Genomic DNA, 21680 nt, shown 5'->3' on the forward strand with positions numbered 1-21680 from the left:
TGAACCTTTTCTGATAGAAGTCAGGCAAACACACAGAACAGTGTGAGAGTGATGGTTCAAAACCAAATGCAAGAAGCACATCCAGACAGACATCGTCACACCTGCATGCAGAAACTTTGAATTACTCAATTCTGTCATGAGATGGGGCTTTCTTTAGTGACTTCAGCCCCAGTTCTGGAAAAGCACTTATGCATGTATCAGACCGCTTTCTGTCTGCTCAGAGTAACACTTGCACTTGTGTTTAAATCCCGCTATTTTGAAAAGAATTTCTATAACCTGAACATGTACTTAATCTTAAGTACGTACTTACATATTTTCCTGAACATGGATGATCTCTGAGTCTGGGCCTTGTATAGTATTTCTTTATAACACAAAAGTATCTCTTCATTATTTTTTGATTTGGTTTTGGAAGAGACATTATGTTGGCGCTAATTGTTTTCAGAGGTTGAGACTTTTCTTAATTTTAAAAGTGAGTAAAAATAGAAATATTTACAAAGACATTTTCAGAGCTTCTCTCATTTTTAAGATAGAGCATTTTTCACTTTACATAAAATCAAATCAATATTGTTTTAATTTCTATAGTTAAAAAAGTGACAAACATCTTTTTTTAAAAAAAATCTTTGCATTTTTCACTCTCCTTTGCTCAGCTCCCTTTATTACAAAACTTAAATTCCATTTTAATGATAAAATAGTAGAAGGAATCTGCTTTTTCAGAAGGGCAGAAAAATTATTTTGCATTATACTAAAAAATAGAAATGATTTTCAGATCATAATATTTTATGGACATGCTATGCAATGGGAAGAGAAGTTTATATTTCATCTTCTGGGAGTGGAGATACATTTTGTATTCCTGTGCTTCTAGAAACAAATCCTCATTTTTGGGTATTTGGATATGAGTTTCTCCAAACATCATTTCCAGAATTAGGTAGAAATTCAAATTTTAACTTGGAATCAAATTTGGTTATTCTCTACCAACATAGTGATCAGACTAGGAAAAGGAGACTTAGGATTTTCCACTACTTTGAGAAATTTACCGTGTTTTCTATAGTGTGCTGTAGCATCTAATTTGAGATGCATTAAATGAGAGACGTCAGAAGACATTTAACAGAAATCACATGTTTTTAACATACCTTAAATCAGTATGTACCGCTAACTTTGAAAACATAGGTCATGTTTGCTCCATCTCCTACAAACAGCTCTTTTAGAGTGAGTATTCCAAGAATACCCAATGGTCATCTCCTTGAAAGAACAGGTTGCCTGTGAAGGCTGTAGCCTTCCTCCTCCCTCTTTGAGTTCCCACAAGCAATGACCCAGGCAGTGAGGGATCACAATTTGGGTTACTTGGTGGTAGCAGTGGTCAGTCCTGCCCCTCCCTGTGCACACCGTGGCTGCCTTAGGAGCCCCAGATTACTTGCCTGTAGCTGTTTGTTTATGAAATTTCTCTTGGGCTAACACCAATTTCTAAATGTATTCCCTCCCCACAAAAGGTTTTACTCGCAACTCAAGCAGCGTGTCACCTCATGGCTATGTGCCAAGCACCACCCCTCAGCAGACAAATTATAACTCTGTCACAACAAGCATGAATGGCTATGGGAATGCTGGAATGTCAAATTTAGGCGGTTCTCCGACCTTCCTGAATGGATCTGCTGCCAATTCTCCCTATGCCAGTGAGTATTATATGATTCTTCTGTATTTGTACATTTTTATTACAAGGAGTTGGTGACTTTTCTGTAATACTCAATATTTAGTTTCTATTCTGAGCATTTGAAACAGAGCTTGGACATTTCTCTCCTCTTTCACTCCCCCACTGACCTTTGAAGCACTTTGAAGACATTGGTGTTGCCAGCAATGCTTTTCTGTTTTGTTGTTATTATTTGGAAGTCTCATAAAGGCTGAAAAAGAATAACGCTTCTCATGATTTGGGCTGATGGTCTCATAACTTACCTTGTACTCTAAATACGAAATGCTGTCTTCAACATTGACAATTTTAGAAAGCAGGGATGGCATAACTGACTTAATTTCCATTGGAGTTGATCAAATATTATTGGTGCACACTTTTTGTTGCAGTGAGTATGGAAGGAGGCTAAGTATATTTGCTGCAGGAAAAATAGTGTTTCCAACTGTAAGATATGAAGGGCAGAAAAGTTGGCTATAATACTGGCACAGACTGACATTTCCATAAGCTGCACGATGATGTTTCCAAGACCTCTGAGCAAATAATGTGCTCATAACCTTTATACACATTATGAATTACTATTGGGCCTAATCTTGATTGCTTATATGCCATTTGCTTTGTAACTAGTATATTGACTTCACTGAGAACTTAGTAAAATGTGACAATGGCTCTTAGAGTTTGTATTTTAGTGACTGTACAGAGAATGCCATAAAGATTCAGGTCATACAAAACATACATCCCATGGCATAAAGCGCGTATGTTCTACAGTCCCAGTTATGGAAATATTTATATGTAGGACTAACTTTCTGCATTATAATATTAAAGATTTAACAACCTGTTTAAATATGTATATATACACATATAGATATACGTATATGTTTCTGTTGGTAAATGCCTATGAACCTTTCCTGCCACAGCTCAGTAGTCCCTATTCACATGAGAAAATTAAATGAATAGGACCTGCCCAATTCCTCTGACATTACTCATGTTGTATAACAGATTCCACAGACATCTGCAGAAAGCTACAAGCAGAATCGGGCCAGAAGGTCTTGTCATATAAAAAGGTTTATAGGCTGAGACCCTAGCATGGACAGGAGAAACAGTGCTGGACATACCATGGTTTACATATCAAATCTTAAGTTTAGTGATGTAACAGCAATAATGAATTATTTTGAATTGCGTTGCTAGAGTTTAGAATTGAAAAGGAGGAGCAACTCTGATCAAAAAAATTACCTCCAAGGCTTCTTAGCTGCCACAAATTTAGAATAAAATATTTACCCATGTAACTAATACTTATAACTTAAGAATTGCTAACCAGTTATTATTTTTTACTCTAATAATAATGTAACAAATAATGTTGCAGAGTACCTTACTTACTTATTAAGTTGAATTTACTGTCATAGAATTTGCACTCTCTGAATTCATAATACAACATGATTGATGAGACATCTCTTTTTGGAAGCAGATGCCAGTGATGCATTTAAAATACTCAAGCAGTGTATAATTCCATATTTATGAACAAAGTCCTCTTTAGAATAGCACTTCACTTTCCAGCCCTGGTTCTTTATTCTAGTTATATTTTGGGAGGTTTTCTTGGTAGATCTGTCATTCTGCTAATGCCTAATCCATTGAATCAGAAAATGCTTCAATCATGACCTGAAAATTAAAAGGTGGCATTCTTAATTAAATCAATAAACTAATTGCTGTATAGTAGCAATTCAATTTAGGTGCTTTGATTGCTCTCCCTTAGCAAGTACTTCCAGACATAGAGTGACTTCAGACTAAGATTGTATCTGTCAGACTGTGAAACTTTGAACATTTAATTTCCATTAATTGATTTCCTCAGTGTTAACAAATATGATATCAGATTCTCAAAAAAGAACTTAAATAGGGTGATTTTTATCTACATAAATGCAAATAAAATAATAATGCAAAGCCCAGATGATATTAATTTTACTCTGTAATACGCAATTATTCATAGCCCCATCTTCTATATATGCAGTTTCTAAACAGGACAAAGAGTGAAAACACAGGATTTACTAATGACTTTTTTTTTTTTGTACTCAAAGAGGAGAAGTCAGCAATGCGGTCTGAAAATAAAAGGAGATGGTTTTATTTTCATGAAAATACACTTAAAATCTCAATAATAAGTACATGAACCAAAGCTCTTTATTGCATCATATGGTAAAATAAGATTTTAAGGGTGTGTCTACCTTGTGCAGGGTGTCTGAAACAGTGTAGATCTTTCTGCACCCATCTTCCAGCAAGAAAAGTTCTGCTCAAAATGCTGGTTAAGAGGCTGGTTAAAAACTTTCCACATTAAAAATTCCAGATCCAAATTTGTACCACTCTCCTCACCCATCAGTTTTCTAATCCCTCAGTTGCCTGCACAATCTGGATTCCTTATTCACTTGTTCTGACCAGGGCAATGGCTGATGCCAAACCTTAGAATAATTGTTGCATTGAAAGAGAATTAAGGGAGTCCTTGAGAGCACTTAGAAGGGGGAAAAAAAAGTTTTTTTTTTTTTTTTTTTTTTTTTTAAAAAGTGCTTCCTGCAGTGACCAATTCCACTTTGTGAGCAACCAGAACTCTAACTGCAGTAAAAGTCTTGGTACTTTGAAATTAGACTTAGTACATCCAAGCAGCAGGATTATTTTGTTTCTATGGTAGTGCTGACATTCTAATACTAAGGTATGCCTTTTGGGGGGGTCTTCTTTTCCTCTAGTTGTGCCATCAAGTCCAACAATGGCCTCCTCCACTAGCCTCCCCTCAAACTGTAGCAGTTCGTCTGGGATTTTCTCCTTCTCACCAGCCAACATGGTCTCAGCGGTGAAACAGAAGAGTGCTTTTGCGCCAGTTGTGAGACCGCAAACGTCTCCTCCTCCCACCTGCACCAGCACCAACGGCAATAGCCTGCAAGGTAAGTGAAACCAGCTCTGGAACATAGAAGGCTGCTCTCAAAACCGTAAGTTCCCAGTGCCTTGAGAGGCTCTAAGCGACACTGAGTTTTCCAAGGGGAGAGGAGACAGTGGGGGATCCCTGGTGGCCTCTGTCCTAAAGTTTCCTCCCCAAAAGAGTAACTGGACTCCACCGCCAGCCCACCTAGTACCTTGCAGGTGTTTGGCAACCACCCTACCTCTAACTCGACTAATACTGATGAATTGGGAGGCTGTGTCTCTTAAAGCACAGACCTACTGTTATGATAAAAACGAGTAATATTTCAGCTTACTAATACCATCCTTTTTCTTTCTTTCCTCTCTTATTCCCTGTTGTCGTCCATTATCAGACCAGTCTTTTGTGGACTCTAGCAAGTACTCCACTGCAGGGTCTCTCCAGGGGCTGGCCTTCTCCTGAAGTACGTCACTCAATCTTCCCTTCCTTTTTTTCCTTTGTCATAGTACACTTGTGCAGAGATCCTACTGAGAGCAAATAGACCGTTACAGAGCTTGGCACAAACCTTTGCCTTTCATAAATAGAAGACACGTTACAAACTAACAGCAGCATTTTCCAGTGTAACTCATACCAGGGCAAATATTAGTTAGCACTGATTAATATACTTCTGTGCCAATAAATTTCCACAAATGATGCAGGGCATCTTTGAAAGCCTCTTCAAATGTTGGTAGTAAGGGGCTGCTCCTTTTCTCTATCCCTTCCCCTCTTGTTACAAAGTATCCCAGCATTAGCACCTAAATCCATTCTGGAGCATTGATGCAGGGAGTGGCAGACAAAAGCTTGTCAAACTGAGGATGCTGCAAAGACCAGCACTGCCCATTTCATTGTTTGGTTCAGCCTATTTTCCAACACTGTGCCTAAACCTCTCTGTATAATTACCTCACCGTGCATTAGTGTGCTGAGAGATGTTTTCATGCTCACTTAGACCAAGGAGTTTTCTTAAGCAGATGCAGCCAGCTGCCTCCAGCTGTGCCAGAGGTGGGAAAGATTTTGCGGTATGCATTGTGCTTCCCCCCAGACCTGACGTCTATTTTCCTTTCCACGTGCCTGTGCAAATTATCCAAAGAGCATTGAGCAGGGAACAAAATCCTTCATTTTCAAAGCTGTGTTCAGGAGGAGCTGCACAGAGCAGGGGGAGGATGGCTCCACAGACTCCACATGTCACTCTACAGCCTCTGAAAAGACAGACACTGGGCTTGCAGGCATAATGCTGATAGCACTGTTACAGCTGAAAAATCTATATGCAGGCAGAGCGCAAGGAGTTCATTCATAAAAGCTGGGATCCATTGTGACTGAAGGGAAGCATTGTCCTCAGTGCATTTTACACCGATGAATTGGAAGGATGAATCCTTGGAGATGTATGCATACACACAAGCACACACAGAAATTGTGAAAATACTGGGAAAACATAAGCAGCACTTGGGTGCCTTCAATAAGAATTGCTATAAATACAGACTGCATCAAGAGTCATACACAACAAAGTTTTCAGACGAGCTGTGGTGTTTAGAATATAAATTTTTATGCGTTTTAAAAATTCGGTACTGCTGACATGCTACAGATGTTAAAGGCAGCAGCTAAAAATGTTTTGCCTCTAAATTAAAAATAAAAAAGAAGGTAAGAGTTGACTGCCAGAAACTTTTGAACATATTAATGTTTTTGTCATCTCTTCTACTTGTCCCAGTATGCAGTTGAGGTTAGAGAGAAAAAGCAAGTAACAGGAGAAGGTTTTTTCAAGCACTGTTTTTCCTTTCACAAGACACAGAATTCCCAGATTCCGCCTACTGGGTTATGGAAAGCAATTATGGAATAAGCTGAGTGCCGGATGCAACTGGGGCTTGCTGATTGCCTCCTCATTATGTCACATCCAGATCTGTAATGCCCAGAAACCACACAGATCTGAGTGTTTTCCCTAATTTTTATTTAGCAATTCAGTTTTTATAATAGGAATGAGCCACCAAGAGATGGTTCATTTTTAGGTCATTGCTGAACTTCTTGGTGAGTTAAAGACATACAGCCTTTAGCCCCATGCCTTCTGACACCACCCGAGGCTTGTAATAATGACTCAGAAATGCACTGCCTGTTGTGCCTTATTGCTTAAATAAACAACCTTGTATAAGGAGGCTGTCTTATCTCTCTTGGGCTTCTGGATACATCAGAAAGCAATCAAGCTTTCCTTATGTAGCTTAGATATCAGCAGAACTCACTAAAACAACAGCTAGGCTTATCTGTTGTTCTCTTTGCCATGCAATTTTGTAAAACTCAAAATACATTATTTCTGTAATTTGCTCATGGGAAATACAAATTAGTGTACGATAAAAGAAATAATGCCCATTGCTGATTTTTTCTAGTCTCTGCCCTCTCTTTTTGGAGGTGTTGTGATCTCATACCTACAGTGTTTCCCACTGCTATCTCTGTTTTCAGGATCAATAACAAGCTACAGCTGAGAGAATTTGCATGACTAGATGTAGCACTTATGGAATAAAAGTAGAGTGATATATATGAAGACTTGGAAAGAATGGAAATATCAAGGCTTTTAGGCAGAAAAGAGATCGTTTTGTCATTTGCCTTGTAATTTAATTCAGAATTTCAGAGCTCTTCAAAGGCAATAATGCTTTGAAAAAATGAGCTAAGATCTGCATCTGTACTGTTTGCTTCCAATGGCAAAAGGTGCACAGCTGATATGTAACTATGGGAAAATATCTAAGTCATGAAGGGGGGAATTGCAGTTATGTCACCTTTGGTTGGGATCCTACAGAGTAGACAGCTATGTTGGCCCAAGAGAGAGGCAATTCTTGGCCGTTTTGGTGAAATCGATTTGGTTTTAATGAATCTTTCAGATTGATTTTTTTTTGGTTGTTGTTGGAATAATATTTTGACATTTTCTGAAGTACATGCAATTTTTCTAAAGCAAAACAACATTTTGTTTTAAAATTTCACCATATTTAGAATTTAGAGGTATGAAAAGGACAGCATGTTGAAGTAGTGTGAACAGAGGATTGATCAGCCATCTGATTCTGTTCAGTTGCATTCATCACATACAGGAAGACTCTATCCATTTCCATCTGCTTAACTCCTTGCTTATCTGAGCAGTAAAGGAGGGAGCACTGTTCTTGGCAGTGCTCTTTGTGCTGTAACGTACATTTCTGATGTCCAAACACTGCTGTTCCACCTCAGTGTTCTACTAAGTAAGTGCCACCCTGAAATCTCCAAGTGCTTTTCTAGTAGGGATAAAACTTATCCACAGGTAAGAGACAGAAGCAAATCAAATTACTCAATGTAATACAGTGAGTTAGAAGAACTGGGACCACAACCTGTGGCTCAAGTCCCTGCCCATGTCCCTTGCTTTTATTCATACAGGGAAAATTACACTCTCACCTTTAGCTGTGGGTGACTGCCTCACAGGGCTACCATAAGCAGAATTACAATCTTGTTGACTGTACCCATCGCTGTCATTGCCTATTTTATTGATGCCTTGGATGTCAGCAGGTGTCCGTAGACCAGGCTCCACACCCTGGCCTACAGCGTAAGGAACCCAGGAACAGAGTAGGGAGCAGCTGAATACAAAATCAGTGAGAGCATTGCCTGACTTGGGTTTGCTTCATTTTCAGTCACACGTAACAAGGGGAAGGCCTACTTGTGAGCATTCAGGGCTTGTTATGTGAGACGTTCTTGAAACAAAATCTTTTGGGATTTATTTGTTTGTTTATTTTTAACAAAGCTGTTTTTGTTTTATCCAGTGTTGATAAAATTGGCAAGGAATCTTAAAAAAAAAAAAAAAACAACCACAAAACACAAAACAACAAAAAACAAAAAACAAACACCCTATGTCAGTAAATGCTATATAATTCACTTTTGAGTGTCTTCTTGTAGGGCATAAACAACTTAACTCACCTCTCTATCCCTTTTATCTTAATTTCCAGCACCTTGAAGAGCCCTTATGTGGAGTGAAAACAATCAGTACAGTGATTCCACATAAAAATGTTGCTGAATAATAAATTCAGGAATCAAAATTCTGCTGTATACTTGCAACATGTCACCTCTGAGGATGGCCTGCTGCAAACATGTGGATGTGTTTTGCATTCTCGCCTTCTCCTCTCATTTTATTTCATTTAATCAGTGCAGTTTACTCGAGCTGTTCTCTCCTTGCTGATTAGACTTGTAATTCTTGCACATATGGTGGTGTTTGTGGAGAAAACATTTCCCTCCTCTCCCCCTCCAACCCCAAATCTGTGAGCCTTTTACTTTGGCTCTGTTCTTATCAAATAATTGCAGCTGTAATTAAAGCACAATGAATCAGCACCAGTCACAGGGTTGAGTTCTTCCTTAAGAAATTACATGTCCAGATGTCTGAGATGGCAGGCAGTTCTAGCATTTAAATAATGTGCCCATGAAGTGCCGCCAACCTGAAGGCGAATCTGTTTTCTACCTTTTTGCAAATAACCATACAAGTGGTGTTTTAAAGATGCATTGTTGTTACAGCTTTCATCATTAACTTACATGACTATCTCCTGTAATGATGTGCTTGCTCACAGTATGTCACTCGGACACTCCAGACCCGCCTGGAGGTCAAGCTAGGTGGAAGATCATACCTATTGACGTTTAAGAAATGCCTCTTCTTTAGGAGAGGTGGTGGTTCCATAGAAACTGAGGTTAGAAAGCATAATAAAGGAATACTGATGATGCAATTTACCCAACAAAAGAGAGGCCATTCTAAATTAACATTAACGTACTATTCGTAACGTAGCTGGTGAAATATGCTACAAGTGTAATAAAACCATGAGCTGCTGGTCTGCAAAGCCATCAGTTAGTTAAGGGCATATTCAACTTAAAAAATGGATTTGAGGGCTTAAGTCCTTTTCTGAGCACCTGGAAATGCATACACGTCTCAGGGCTGAACAGCGGACTAGGAAGAGAAAACTGGCATAGGAAAACAAACCACTGTTACTCTGCCTAATGCAACAAACACACTGCCAGATCTGTAACACTTGGGGCTTATGGGACTTCAGCCATTTGCTCATATGTAGAGCAAATACCTTTCTTTCTAAAAAATAGAATGTGTGGCAATGGCTGGGACAGGTTTATGTCTCCTGAACATTTTGAGATTTCGAAACTAAAATGAGAAAATTAAGTTGGGGGATGATTCTCACATCAGGCAAAGTGCATTTACTCTGCAAGGTCACTGATTTCAGCAGAGCAATTGACAACATTTTCCAGTCAGAATGAAGCTTCCTGGGATTAATGTGCATGTAGTTGTCTTTACTGCATCATGCTTATATGTAAATATAATTCACAGTATGGCCATGTATGTTGCTAGTAAATGTTTAAAAATGCTGAGGATTTTAAAAGTTGCTTCAGAATGCACAAAAGTAACTCTTTTCCCTCTCTCTCTCTCTCCCCCCTCTCCTCTCCTTATGACAGCTATATCTGGCATGATTGTTCCCCCCATGTGAAAGAATTGCCTTGAAGAATTTTATTAATGAAGAGGTTGAATTCTGCTTCAGAGAGAATCTGATACAAGTCCCAGAGTGGAACTTTTTACTCAGGCCTTTTTAAAAATAAAAAAGAAATAAAGAAGAATCTTACAATAACTGCGGATTTTTAAACAAAAAAAAAAAAATCACCATCCTTGCAAATACTGAAATTAACAATCTGCAATTGCAAGGTGTTGATTCAAGCTGTCCATCCCAAATAACTGGGAGATATATTTATTGTATGTTGATAAAAAAAAAAAAAAAAAAATCCACCTTTTTTTTGTTTCGTTTCATTTTGTTTTTGTTTTCTGGGGTTGGGGGCTTTTTTTTTTTTTTTTTTTTTTTTAAAGGCTTGATTTAACTCAATACCATTTGTCTTTTATAAATCATCCAATTACGCGAGGGACACTAGCGATGGAACTCCACATTTTTAATTTATGATTTTTTTTAAAGCTGTGTAAAGAAAAATGAAGTGGTGTCAGTTACATACAAGTCTGTATGGGACAGAATAGAAGTGCCAGTTAGTTTTTCGTAGAAGAATTATGGCCATTTAATTAAGGGTCGGCTCATACATGTTGCTTATCCAGTGGTGATTTGCTAATATGATGCATTTTTAATGTTCTCATTAAATAGATATTACTCCCTAGAAAGCTGGTATTTTTGAATGGTGAGGGTGGGATGAGTGGTGGGATTCGTAACCTCTGTCTTTACTATTGGGCTAAATAAGTGTGTAAATAATGCAACAAAAAAAAGTTGCTGAAAGATTAGGTAAGGACACAAATAACAAACACATTTCCTCTTGAGCTCAGAATCCAGTGCCTCTAGATATACTGCTAAAACTGCAGGATTAGATTATCACGGCTCTCTTTAGCTTATATATCAGACTCTCTAAATGAGTGGCCTTCCTGAAGTTTAGTGTCACCGGAGCTGTGCATAAAATGCCATGTAAAATTTGCATAGCCATCACAAGACACAGACTGTGGCCATCACCCTTTGGGTGTCTTTGTCATACCTTGGTTCCCCTTGTTTTTATGGGGCAGAATGAGAAAAGGTCCATCTGCAGGTCTGTATCTTCCCAATGTAAAAGCACACATTTTTGTCACCTTCCTGCTAGGATTTGTCCTGTATTGGTCGACCCTCTCAGTTTGTATCATAATATATTAAGCAACAGGTAACTGCTTTTGAATAGTCAAATGAAAACACAAGTTTGGGGCATGGGGGGGTGGGGCTGTTAGGAAGATTTCAAATCCAAACCATAGCTTCTGTTTTACAAAATTTTTGCTATCATTATCTGGGAAGTGTTCTTAAAAACTATTAGTCAAAGAGGCAGCAAAGCTCTGAAGATACATTACCTGATATTTTTTCTTTGCTGTTGTGTTTTGTATGTAGTTATAAATACTGTAGATTTTTGTGATTTTTTGCCAAAGTTGTTGTTCTATTTATACATTTTAATGTCTTAAGACAGTTTTTCAATATCACAATAAAGAATTTTACTGCATATTTTGCAAAAAGAGCTCACTACCTTTAGCTTGCACATACTTGCAAAATTAATTAAAGAAAAAAAAAGCTTTTTGTTTCCTGGGGTTTCTTTTTTGTTTGTTTGTTTTAAAGGGGATTTTGTAAAATATCCATATAAATAATGTATTTATCTTTGGAATTTGTACATTGCTTTTTTTTCCCCTACCCCAGTTTATTTTATTGTGTATGTTTGCTATGTGAAAAGTGCTGATTTGTTTGGTCATTCACCGTTGTATTAGCTGTTCAAATGTGATTTTAAAACATTTCATTTATAGGTTTTTTTTTAGTATTGTTTAAAATCATGCTTCCATTTTTTTAATTTCCACCCAAAAGCCATTGTCTATTTTTGTATTATTTGTAAGTTAAGAAGTTTTTTCCAATATATGGCAAAAGGTAGCATATTATTCTTGTAGCATTTAGTTATGTAGATTTAAAAAAAAAATGTATCCTTTGCTTTTGAAGCTTAACAAAAACTAATGCTGTTTTACTCTATTAATATGCATGGGATTTCTCCTCTTTGGAGTGACGCATTTTTGTGCATTAAATATGGGGAGAAACTTCATAGAACTCAATGAAAATACTTTCTTTCTTAAGTCTGCTTGTATATTTCTCTGTCTTTCACATAAATATAAACCAGCAGATTGGATGCCTTAACAATGCAAATCATATTCATTTCACTTGTACATTGTACTGTGCACCAGAACTGTCAATCATCACTAACATTCTAAGAAAAAAAAAAAAAAAAAGGAATTGAAAAGCACAAAAGAACTGTTTTGTTACCTTAAAACAATATAACTTTTTTCTAGTCGAGCAAGAAATCATTTACAACGATGCTGCAACTGTGCATGCTTCCTGTATGAATTTTGCAATGGTTTTCACTAGAATGTCACAGTGTGATCTTTTAGGGGAAGGGAAAAAAACAGGATTTTTTTTTTTCATGGTGAGAAAATAAAAGGAGAAAAAACTGGAAAATGTGAGAGACATCAGTTTATTGCTTCTGTGTATTCCAAGCAATTATTCTAATTCACATAGTAAGCAACAGCACGACAATGTAATCAAATTTAAAGCCATATTTTGTCCAGTGACACCATCAATTACTCTTGTAGAGCTCCACTCAAAGTCATAGCGATTTTAACACCAGTGTTAGCCATCTATGTTTGTAGTCTTCTTCTGCACCAGTGTCCAAAGATCCTTTGACAATGTGCATAATTTTGTTTTGTTGCCGCTATTTATAGTGATCTGATGAATGGGACTTTATAAAAATTCCCCTGCACCACCCTTATCTTTTACAAAGTAAAAGATGCAGCTGTTTACAGAATATGGCTTTAAGTGGAAACGTCCAGATTTCGGTTTTAAAAAGGTGAAGCTTCACAATGACTGGATTGCATAACGTATGCCTATTTCCTCACAGTTGTACTAGGATGCAGCTAAAATGAAGTCATCTCTGAAACTACTAACCTTTCACCTTCTTATCTAAATCTTTTTGAATAGACACACACACTGTACAGTTCTATTGTTAGAGAAACTAACTACTGTAGAGATTGTTATAATTTTTTTGCAGAAATTCAAGCTGTAAAAACTTTTCAACTTTCACAATATTTAATTAAAGTTACTTCCTGTCTGTGAATACAGCTCCTAGTTGTGTGTTTATTTTTCTGCTTCTGCTGGCTAGTAGATGAGAAAAACTAAAATGTAGAAGCCAGAGGCTACAGAGTTGTCTTTCTGAAATTAAGGAGAAGCAGAACTTCTTGGAATTTCATGGTGAAACACTGCAAATACTGGTGCTCTGAAACTCCTCTTACTCTGTAACGAATGGATGTCAAAGGATGCTGGCACATAATGTTGTATGTTCACCCTTATATCATTATCATTATTGATTTTTTTTTTCTTTCTTTTTTTTTTTTTTTTTTTTCTTTTTTTAGTTCTATCAATTGCTTGAAGAGCTCACCTCTATTTCTAGTGGCTTTCAGGGCTATATCTAGTGTTAGGTACCCAACTGCAAAGAGCTGGCTGCCTGAACACAGTGATAATGAAGTACGAGACAAAGGTATATTAGATGCACTGCCAGACACCCAGGGAGATTTAAGTTTTCATCTTAGTATCATTTAAGTTAATGGTAACACTTCCTTAGGGACTCAGGGCCAGATCTTCAGTGACCTGGACCTCATGGCCAGCTCCAAGAAGTGCATCAAAGTATGTTGAGCTGTAACAAGCTCCTTGACCACGAAGGAGGCTCCTATAAACTGTTTCTGTTCTACTGCCCTTCCTAAATGGCACATCCATCATCCACTAGACTGGCTCTAGGTGTTTAATTTTATTTTATACTTCTCTACTAGGAGAGGACGATAAGAATTTTTATTTCTCAGGTGAGGAAGGCTGACACACTGGCACTCAGCTAGGCCTCAAGAGTGGCTGTCATACTGAAGGCTTTGCAGACAACCGAAAACCTTTAAATGCCATGCAAGGCTCTGAGTGCTTTTTTTTTTTTTTTTTTTTTTTTTTTTTGTAGGAATATTGATGTTGAGATTTCAGCTTAAATTATATTAAAATTTACTTACAAAATTTAAATTTGCTACAAATATAAACAGCTGCAAGTAGCTTCTTGCAATATAAAGTTTTGTCTACCTCTTCAATATTAGCAAATCCAACACAGTAGTTACTAGAGAAAAGAGAGCTGTTGGCCCATTACTTACTCTGTCCATGCAAGAGATCTGTCTTCTGCCTGAGATAATTCTCCGAGTCCTCGTTCAGGCGGTGTGAATGTTGGCAGGCTTCACTGCAGCCAAGGGCTCTCTGAGTACTTGGTGCACTGTTAAAAAAAAAAAAAAAAATCACATGTGGCTAAAAAGCAGTCTGAAAAATGTAATATTATAAAATAAATGATGTAATATTAGGCAACCTGTTCTAGGTTACATAATGGTTCTCTGTCTGGAACCAGAGTTCTGCTGCAGCCTTTTGGATCCTATGAGAATTTGCCTGGCAGTGGGATTTGGTTGTATTTTTGTATAGGAATGCCTCTAATTTTTTATCTAGTTTAAAGAAACCTCAGCAAAAGAAGCTCCCTTCACTGTTAGTTTCCTGGCCTTGTCTGTGTCTGTTTATTCCCTTTGGAGCCCTTCTCTGTATCTACAGGCTCATGCCACAGCTGCTTCATGTAATCATTTACATAATTCTGCTTAGCATCACAGTCCGTGTATCTTCTGCCATTTCATGGATTAGCTGAAGACATACTTCATGTTATACACTTGATTTCCCCAGCTCCTTTCTGTTTTCTGCCCCTTGTTCACTGGTCCTCTTGTTCAAACCAGGCTTCTGTTCTCATGATTGCCTGGAGGCCCCAGCTCAGCTCCAGACACCTCCTGTTTCACAGTTTTAGAAGAGTTTTATCAAAGGCAATTTTGCCCAGGCTTTTTCAGGAACACATCCACTGCATCTTATGAGCATTTAGCTCATTTACCCTCCTCACCTTTTAGGGAAGCTGTCACTGAAGCGTGGTCCTCTGGTGCACGGCAAATGTTACACACTTGGTTACGCACCTGAATATCTGCTCATCTGCTCTCCTGTGTTAGACCTCCTGTTTGGATACACAGCAAACAAATGCTGCCACTGGCAATCTTCGCTTTGCTGGGCTAAGCAAGACAAATTCTAGCAGTTGTGTCTTCAGAAGACTTGCCCTCATTTTCTTGGAGAATCCAAATAGCTTTTTTTTCTTTCTTTTTTTTTTTTTTTTCTTTCCACTTCAAGCTAATTTCCTCACTTGGGCCTGGGTGCATATTTCAGACAGGGAAGTGGGAAGTCCAAGAGGAGTGTCCATCTCATCATCTCGGAGCTGTGACCCTTTGCTTGCTCAGCCCCAGCCACTATGACTTTATTTAAGCAACACTTTCTACTTGCTTCTTTCGGCCTTCACAAGCACTTTTCATTATCATGTGGTGACAAATACATGCAAAACCTAACTGTAAGCATTCAGATTTCACCCTGTGCAATATGGGCACATCTCGGTGATGCTGTGAAGTGATCTGACACCGGTGCTTGCTAGTGCTTGAGTGAGACATTGGTCATTTTGTTTGCTGCCCACACACCGGTCACACTCTTTTGAGCCAGTGCCACCTCCCTGCCTGCCTTTGTTGTGTTATTTCCAACCAACACCCCCCTTTTCTCAATGGGCTGTTGCCTGATTTGGGCCTCATTTATCTCCGTTTCCCCTATTTCCCAGAAAGGTCTGGCTCTGGCATCCCTTTCCCCCAGCATCTAATGCTGATATTTCAGTAGGGGAGGTCAGGTCAATACTTTAGATAAATAAGTAATAGTTCCAACGCTGCAACAGTGTTCTCTCTTCCTCTCCTTGGTGCCCTTGAGGATACAGCTAGTCCAGAGCTTATGGCATTGCTCCAACATGATTGGCAGGTCATGTGAAAGAGCACACATCTTTGAAAACTTTAATATAGTCATTCCAGGACTCGAATGCCGATGACTATCCAGGTCGCAGCCTAACAGCAGGGACTGCAACTCTAGGTGGCTTTTCTGTGTAGGCTTAAAACAGGAGCAGCAAACACAGTGCTCTAACACATTTTTCCTTTCTATTTTCATTTAACTTTGACATAAATGTGAATGCATGTTTGAAGATCTCACCTAAAAATATACTTATATAATCACCAACTCCTTTGCTGAAACATAGAACAAACTCTGTCCTATAGGTCCACTCCAGCCAAAGCCTGTTTTCTATAAGAGGGAGTGAAATTGTTTGCTTTGTCACAGAAAGGGTAAAGTATATGAAGCTCTAATTCTCCCACATTTATTCGTGTCACTTTTTGCCTTACACTGTAATCTTTTCCAAGGGATCCAGTGGGGCTGCAGCTGGTATACAAGAGAGGCACCATGTCGTGGTGGTTCACCGCAGCCTGGCAGCTTTTGACCATGCATGTGAGAGCAGGAAGGGCCAGTTGTGTCTGTAGCTACATACGGCTGTTCTCTGAAGGGGCACAGGTTATCTGTTTGAGAATAACCTCAAGAAAAACATGCCAGTGAGGGTGCTTTGTAGAAAGGCAACAGCTCAGGAGGCACAAAACTGCAGGGGTGTGTGTATGTCAGGGGTGGGAAACTGCATGAGCCAGTCACTCCATGCAAGAGCCATGACAACTCTGGAAAGTAAGCCTTGCGGTGAACCCTGGACATAAACGTTCACTTTCCTGCAGTGTTTAGAGGAAAGGGGACCTCAGACATTGTAGCAGGCTCATCTGGAGGCTGTCATGCTGCAGCATTTCTCCATGCTTTCACAGATTCATGCTGACCCCCCAAGCTTTGCATGGGGGGCCTGCCTGCTGCCCCTCTGCCTCCTTGCCTTCTGCCCCGCCACCAAGGGCTCTGCCTTCGGCCTCATTTCCATGGCATGTTGCTCATCACCAGCCTGCCCCAGGCACTGCCTCGCTCCCCACCGCGCCACCATTAACTTTGCCTTCAACCTCTGCTGCATCATTGCCTTCTCCTGAGGGTTCCCTATTTATACAGGCGGGAAAATGCTGTTGCTGGGACTGGAAATATTTTGTTACCTTTTTCTACTTAAGTACGAGGCATTTTTATCTGTGCTCTCTGGAGACTTATGCTACAGTGGGACTGATTTTATCCACTTACTCAATGCACTTTAGTTCAATAATGATTACAGAACTTCTACATAATATATTAGGCATAGCTGATTTCCCAGGGTTTGTAGCCCTCTATCTCCCTAAGCATTTAAAAAGGAATCTCTCTGTGATAGGTATGTTATGAATGATACACTCCTCAACAGTCATGATGTAAAAATAATAGCAGCAGTGGGCTGGGAAGGAAGAAGTGGCAAGCATTCGGCTGGAAAATGCTGAAGCCTGCGGATAATACAACTCAACACCAATGACTTGCTTTGTTCATTTTATCGCTGTTTGTTCACCCATCAGTGGAGCTTGCAGTCTAAGGAATTGGGCAATCCAGGCCATGTTCACAAACCCTACCTCCTCTGCATTACTCAGACTGAAGATTTTGGCAATTCTTGGGCTCCATTCATGATTGTGTTCACCTGGTCTCTCTCTCTCTCTTTTTTTTCTTTTTCTTTAAATGTGCCTTAAGCTAGGCTTAAGCTGAGCTCTTCAGCTTGTTCACCTGTGGATTCAGCAGCCCCAAACAGACACACTCAGCCCCGAGGAACCTGAAGTGTTGCAGAAAACCTGCACAATGTTTGTTTGCTTCAACAGCATAAGGAATAGCGATGTTTGTGGTCACAGCCCCCTTCACACATGAGCTTAGGCTGTGTGCCCCTGGCCCCTGAAAGTCATTCCTAAGTTTTCCTTCATTCAGGGGGCTTTCTACCCACATTTCCACAGCCACAAAGACTGCAAAGCTTCCCCATCCTGGGCTGATGGGCACAGAGGCTTCCCCAGACACCACTGCCCCTTCTGCTTGTGTTGTTCTCCGCCTGCCCTGGCTGCTCAGCATCCTCACCCCGACGGCAGAGGGCATCCAGCTCCTGCCCATGAAGGCCAAGACCTGCTTGTTCAAAGCTCATTCATATGCCCTGAGGAGTTTCTCCACACTTTACAGACTGCCTTGAACGAAGCACCTTGCTCATCTTCTCCTCATCAGCCTCCCCAGTCGGTGGTGAAGGTGCTCTTTTTCTTTTTTTTTAAACATAAATCTGCATTTTATTCAATTTTCCAATCATCTCTTAAATTCAGTGTTGGCTTTTGGCAGTGAGTTCCACAGGTTCGTAGCTGATTTACCCCTTGAGCATGAGGCTGTGTGGCTGCTGCAGCTGCTACCGGCAGCCCCCGTGGGTCCTCGAGGGGCTGGGGACAGACGGGGATGCTGCTGCCTCTCCTCGCGCCCGGCACAGCTCTGATCACTGCTGCAGCCCCACGGCCACCTGATTGACGTCAGGAAATAGCACAATGAAAGTTGCTACCAGCTAACAGCTGTTTCAACAGTTTTAATCGCAAGGGGAGCCGTAAGATAAATAAATAAATAAAGCCGATGAAGTGACAAAACAAATGGCCTGGTATCGGAGACAGATTTGAAGCTTCTGGCTGCCTTCGTGGAAGAGCAGCCTGCGAGCTCTCACACCCTCTCCCTCCCCCCCTCAAATAATTAATTTATCACTTAGCAGTGCTGGGGCTCTGTGGAAGGCGCTTGGAGACGGCGTTTGAAGGTGAACGGCAGCCCTGCGGAGCGGCCCTTGGGGCTGGGGAAGGAGGACGTCAACTGCTGGAGTCTACAGGTGAAGCGGCGAGACTGCGAGGGGATTGATGTCAACCATGAGCCAGCAAGCTGTACTTCGTTCCGCCCTCACAAATCACTGTTATGCCCTTTCTGCTTTAAACACTATGGATCAGCTATAACAACACTTGATATTTATTTTATTTCAACTATCACTCTGATTTGTCAGGTGTATTTTTTATGCACAGCAGGTGTACCCTAATGGGGTTAGGGAATAAACAGAAAATTGATGGGCTTACACACCCATTAGCTAATGGATTACTAAGCAAAAGGGACTCTGTTTAACCCCACTGCACTTAGCCCACTGTTAGGAGGAATGTTAAAGACTATAAGCTAACACTCAAATGTCTCTTCGTGGACCCAGGGGAAGAGAGCTCAAACTTTAATGCATCTCTTTTGATAGACAGGTGAATGAATGTGGCTATCATTATGCAATCACGCATCCCTGGAACTATTTATCAGCCGCACAGTGTGCCCCAGAAACCCCTGTGTGCTCCTGGCCGGCCACGCTGCAAGCCTGTCACCGTGGCTTCAGATGTGTATAGGAAGGGTCAAACAGGAGGACGTTGCCCCAGCCAGAGGGGCTTTCCATGTCCCATTTGCACAGAGCATGCAGCAAACGCAGCGTGACTTCATGTCCCCATGCCCCTGCACTACACACCTGTTAGCAACAAGCTTTTTTGTGCACAGGCTGTGTGCCAGCATCGGCTTTAATCAGTTATTTTAAGATAGATGTGGCTCGTTAGAATCAGAACAATGCAATTACTTCCCCTCCTCCCCTCTCTCCAAATCCCAGGATTTTATTGGCCTATTAATGGTTTGATTTGTTGTTGGTAGAAACAAGGAAGGATTCCAACTCATTGATCATATTATCCTACAGATATCCAGCAGAATAAATAAATGGGATAATAAAACCCAAACCATATGCACAAAGGTTATGTTTTCTAAATCCTTTAGTGTTCTGCATCATAGTTTATGTTCCCTTTCAACCAGAAATACCCAGTTCAGTGCTGTACGTGGCAGTTTAAAAAGGCCTGTAATATTAAAGGTTATCTTTGCAATCTTTCACCATCTTTCTCGCATGGAAACAAGTCACAGAGAGTCACACTGTCCACCCTCTGACACAGGTGTATAATCAAAAGCCAATTCAAAAGGAACCTTCTGTAAATATCAACTTGATCCAGGCATATGCATGCTTTCCTTAGAGCACCAGCAGAGTCCTGCTGACTTCAGTGGGATGGCTCCTGTTTGAAGACAAATGGATGCATGCGTGCAGGAGATGTGAAGGTCGAAGAATAAAAAATCAAGAGGGAATGTAATTTTGTGTTGCTTTTCTCTAAGCAGGGACACAAGAACTCACAGCCATGGGGAAGCTAAGGTCCTTTTAGTTTCCTTTGTGCCTGCCTGCTCCTGGGATGCTTTCAAGTGCCCCTACATTTAGCTCTGGAGGCCCACCTGGTTACAGGGCTGCCAAGGTCTACACAGACAGTGCAGAGGGATGCTGGATCCTGTGACTGGGAGGGGGACGTGGCACTGGTTATGGGCTCTCTGGGCTTTGCCTTATTGCTAAGCAGATCTCTTCCTGCAGCTGGGGGAAAGGAAAGTGCTCCAGGCACTTGAAAGACTAATGCTGAGCAATTTGGTTGGCTTCAACCCACAGCTCCTGATTTCTCCCTGAAGCCAGAAGTGAGCTCCCCTGCAAACTCTCAATGTTGTTAAAAAACATGGAAAATACAAGCATTTTACAGTCAGGAGGTCTTCACAGAGCTGTTACTAACTCCATGAAGGCAGAAAGCTGCTGAGCTCTTCTTGTTAATCTTTATAAAGGATTTTGAAAAAGGGACAGGACTGAAGAGTGGAATTCTGCTGCTAAGAGAAATTACCAAGGACACCATCAAAGCCTTGGATGTCTTAGAAAATGCCATAGATACAGTGGCAATGACAGAAGTCACTAGGACTTCAATAGGATCAAACTGGCAGCCCAGTACTCTCCTTACTGTAGGGAGCAGTAGTCAAATGGAAGTCTACCGATGCCCACTGTGGACAAACTTCCCAGTTATTAACTCAAAATGAAGCTCCAAATGTGTGGTGTTGCTCAAGCGATGCAGGGATACAACTTTAGTTCTAGGATCAGTCTCTGGAATGAAGATGATTTAATTTATGCTGGAATCCATCAGCATCAGACTAAAAGGCTGGAGCAGCATAGCAACAAGCTTGTTAATTACTAAGCAATTATTTTACTCAACTTTTAGACCAAGGGGATACCCAAAATATCCACATCTGTTTCATTTTGATTTCTTGTTGTTCCTTCCATGCTGTAGCTGAAGTTATTTTACGGTACCTGTCAGTCATAGCAGTAACAACTTCCACAGTAGCAGCTTCCATTTGGCAAGCTCACTGTACAGAAAGTGCTGCGATGGAGCGGAAGGGGTTTCTTTCTCTTTGTTAATATCATCTTCCCCTAGGATAGACTATCTTGCCCTCTCCAGCAGAACACGCTTGGATCACACTGCAGAGTTTCTGACTGCTGCTTTTAAAAAGATATATCTGTTTGTTTCTATCAACACATTTCAGCTCCTCTGGCATGCTGTCTTTGCAGCTCTAATAGAGACACTTCACATGTAATAGGGTCACACAGTGATCCTCACGTTCAATTCCATTCCTATCACCATGTTAAATTGAAACAATGTGTGTGCATCAGATTTCTGCAGTGCAGGAAAGCTGCAGCATCTACAAGTTTTGTGATGTGATGAACCTAATGATTTGGATTTTATTTTCTTAGTACCACATTCAGCTGGTGAACTCTTGAAAATATGCCTTA

At 40.2% G+C, this 21680-nt stretch overlaps 1 protein-coding gene across 8 annotated transcripts in view; it reads left to right on the forward strand.

The window, feature by feature from the left end:
- The window catches only part of EBF1 (EBF transcription factor 1), a 270411-nt gene extending 260064 nt beyond the window's left edge, over positions 1-10347 (forward strand). For 4 of the 8 annotated variants that reach the window (XM_032196852.1, XM_032196853.1, XM_032196854.1 and 1 more), the window contains exons 14-17: positions 1488-1667; positions 4402-4596; positions 4963-5031; positions 10047-10347. In XM_032196852.1, the coding sequence (XP_032052743.1) occupies positions 1488-1667; positions 4402-4596; positions 4963-5030 (443 nt within the window). In that variant the 3' untranslated portion in view covers position 5031; positions 10047-10347. The remainder of the gene's footprint in view (positions 1-1487; positions 1668-4401; positions 4597-4962; positions 5032-10046) is intronic. The other 4 variants (XM_032196857.1, XM_032196858.1, XM_032196859.1 and 1 more) reach the window with 1 other exon arrangement.
- Positions 10348-21680: the final 11333 nt, after the last annotated feature.

Source organism: Aythya fuligula, chromosome 14 (genome assembly GCF_009819795.1).
Source record: "Aythya fuligula isolate bAytFul2 chromosome 14, bAytFul2.pri, whole genome shotgun sequence".
NCBI lineage: Eukaryota > Metazoa > Chordata > Aves > Anseriformes > Anatidae > Aythya > Aythya fuligula.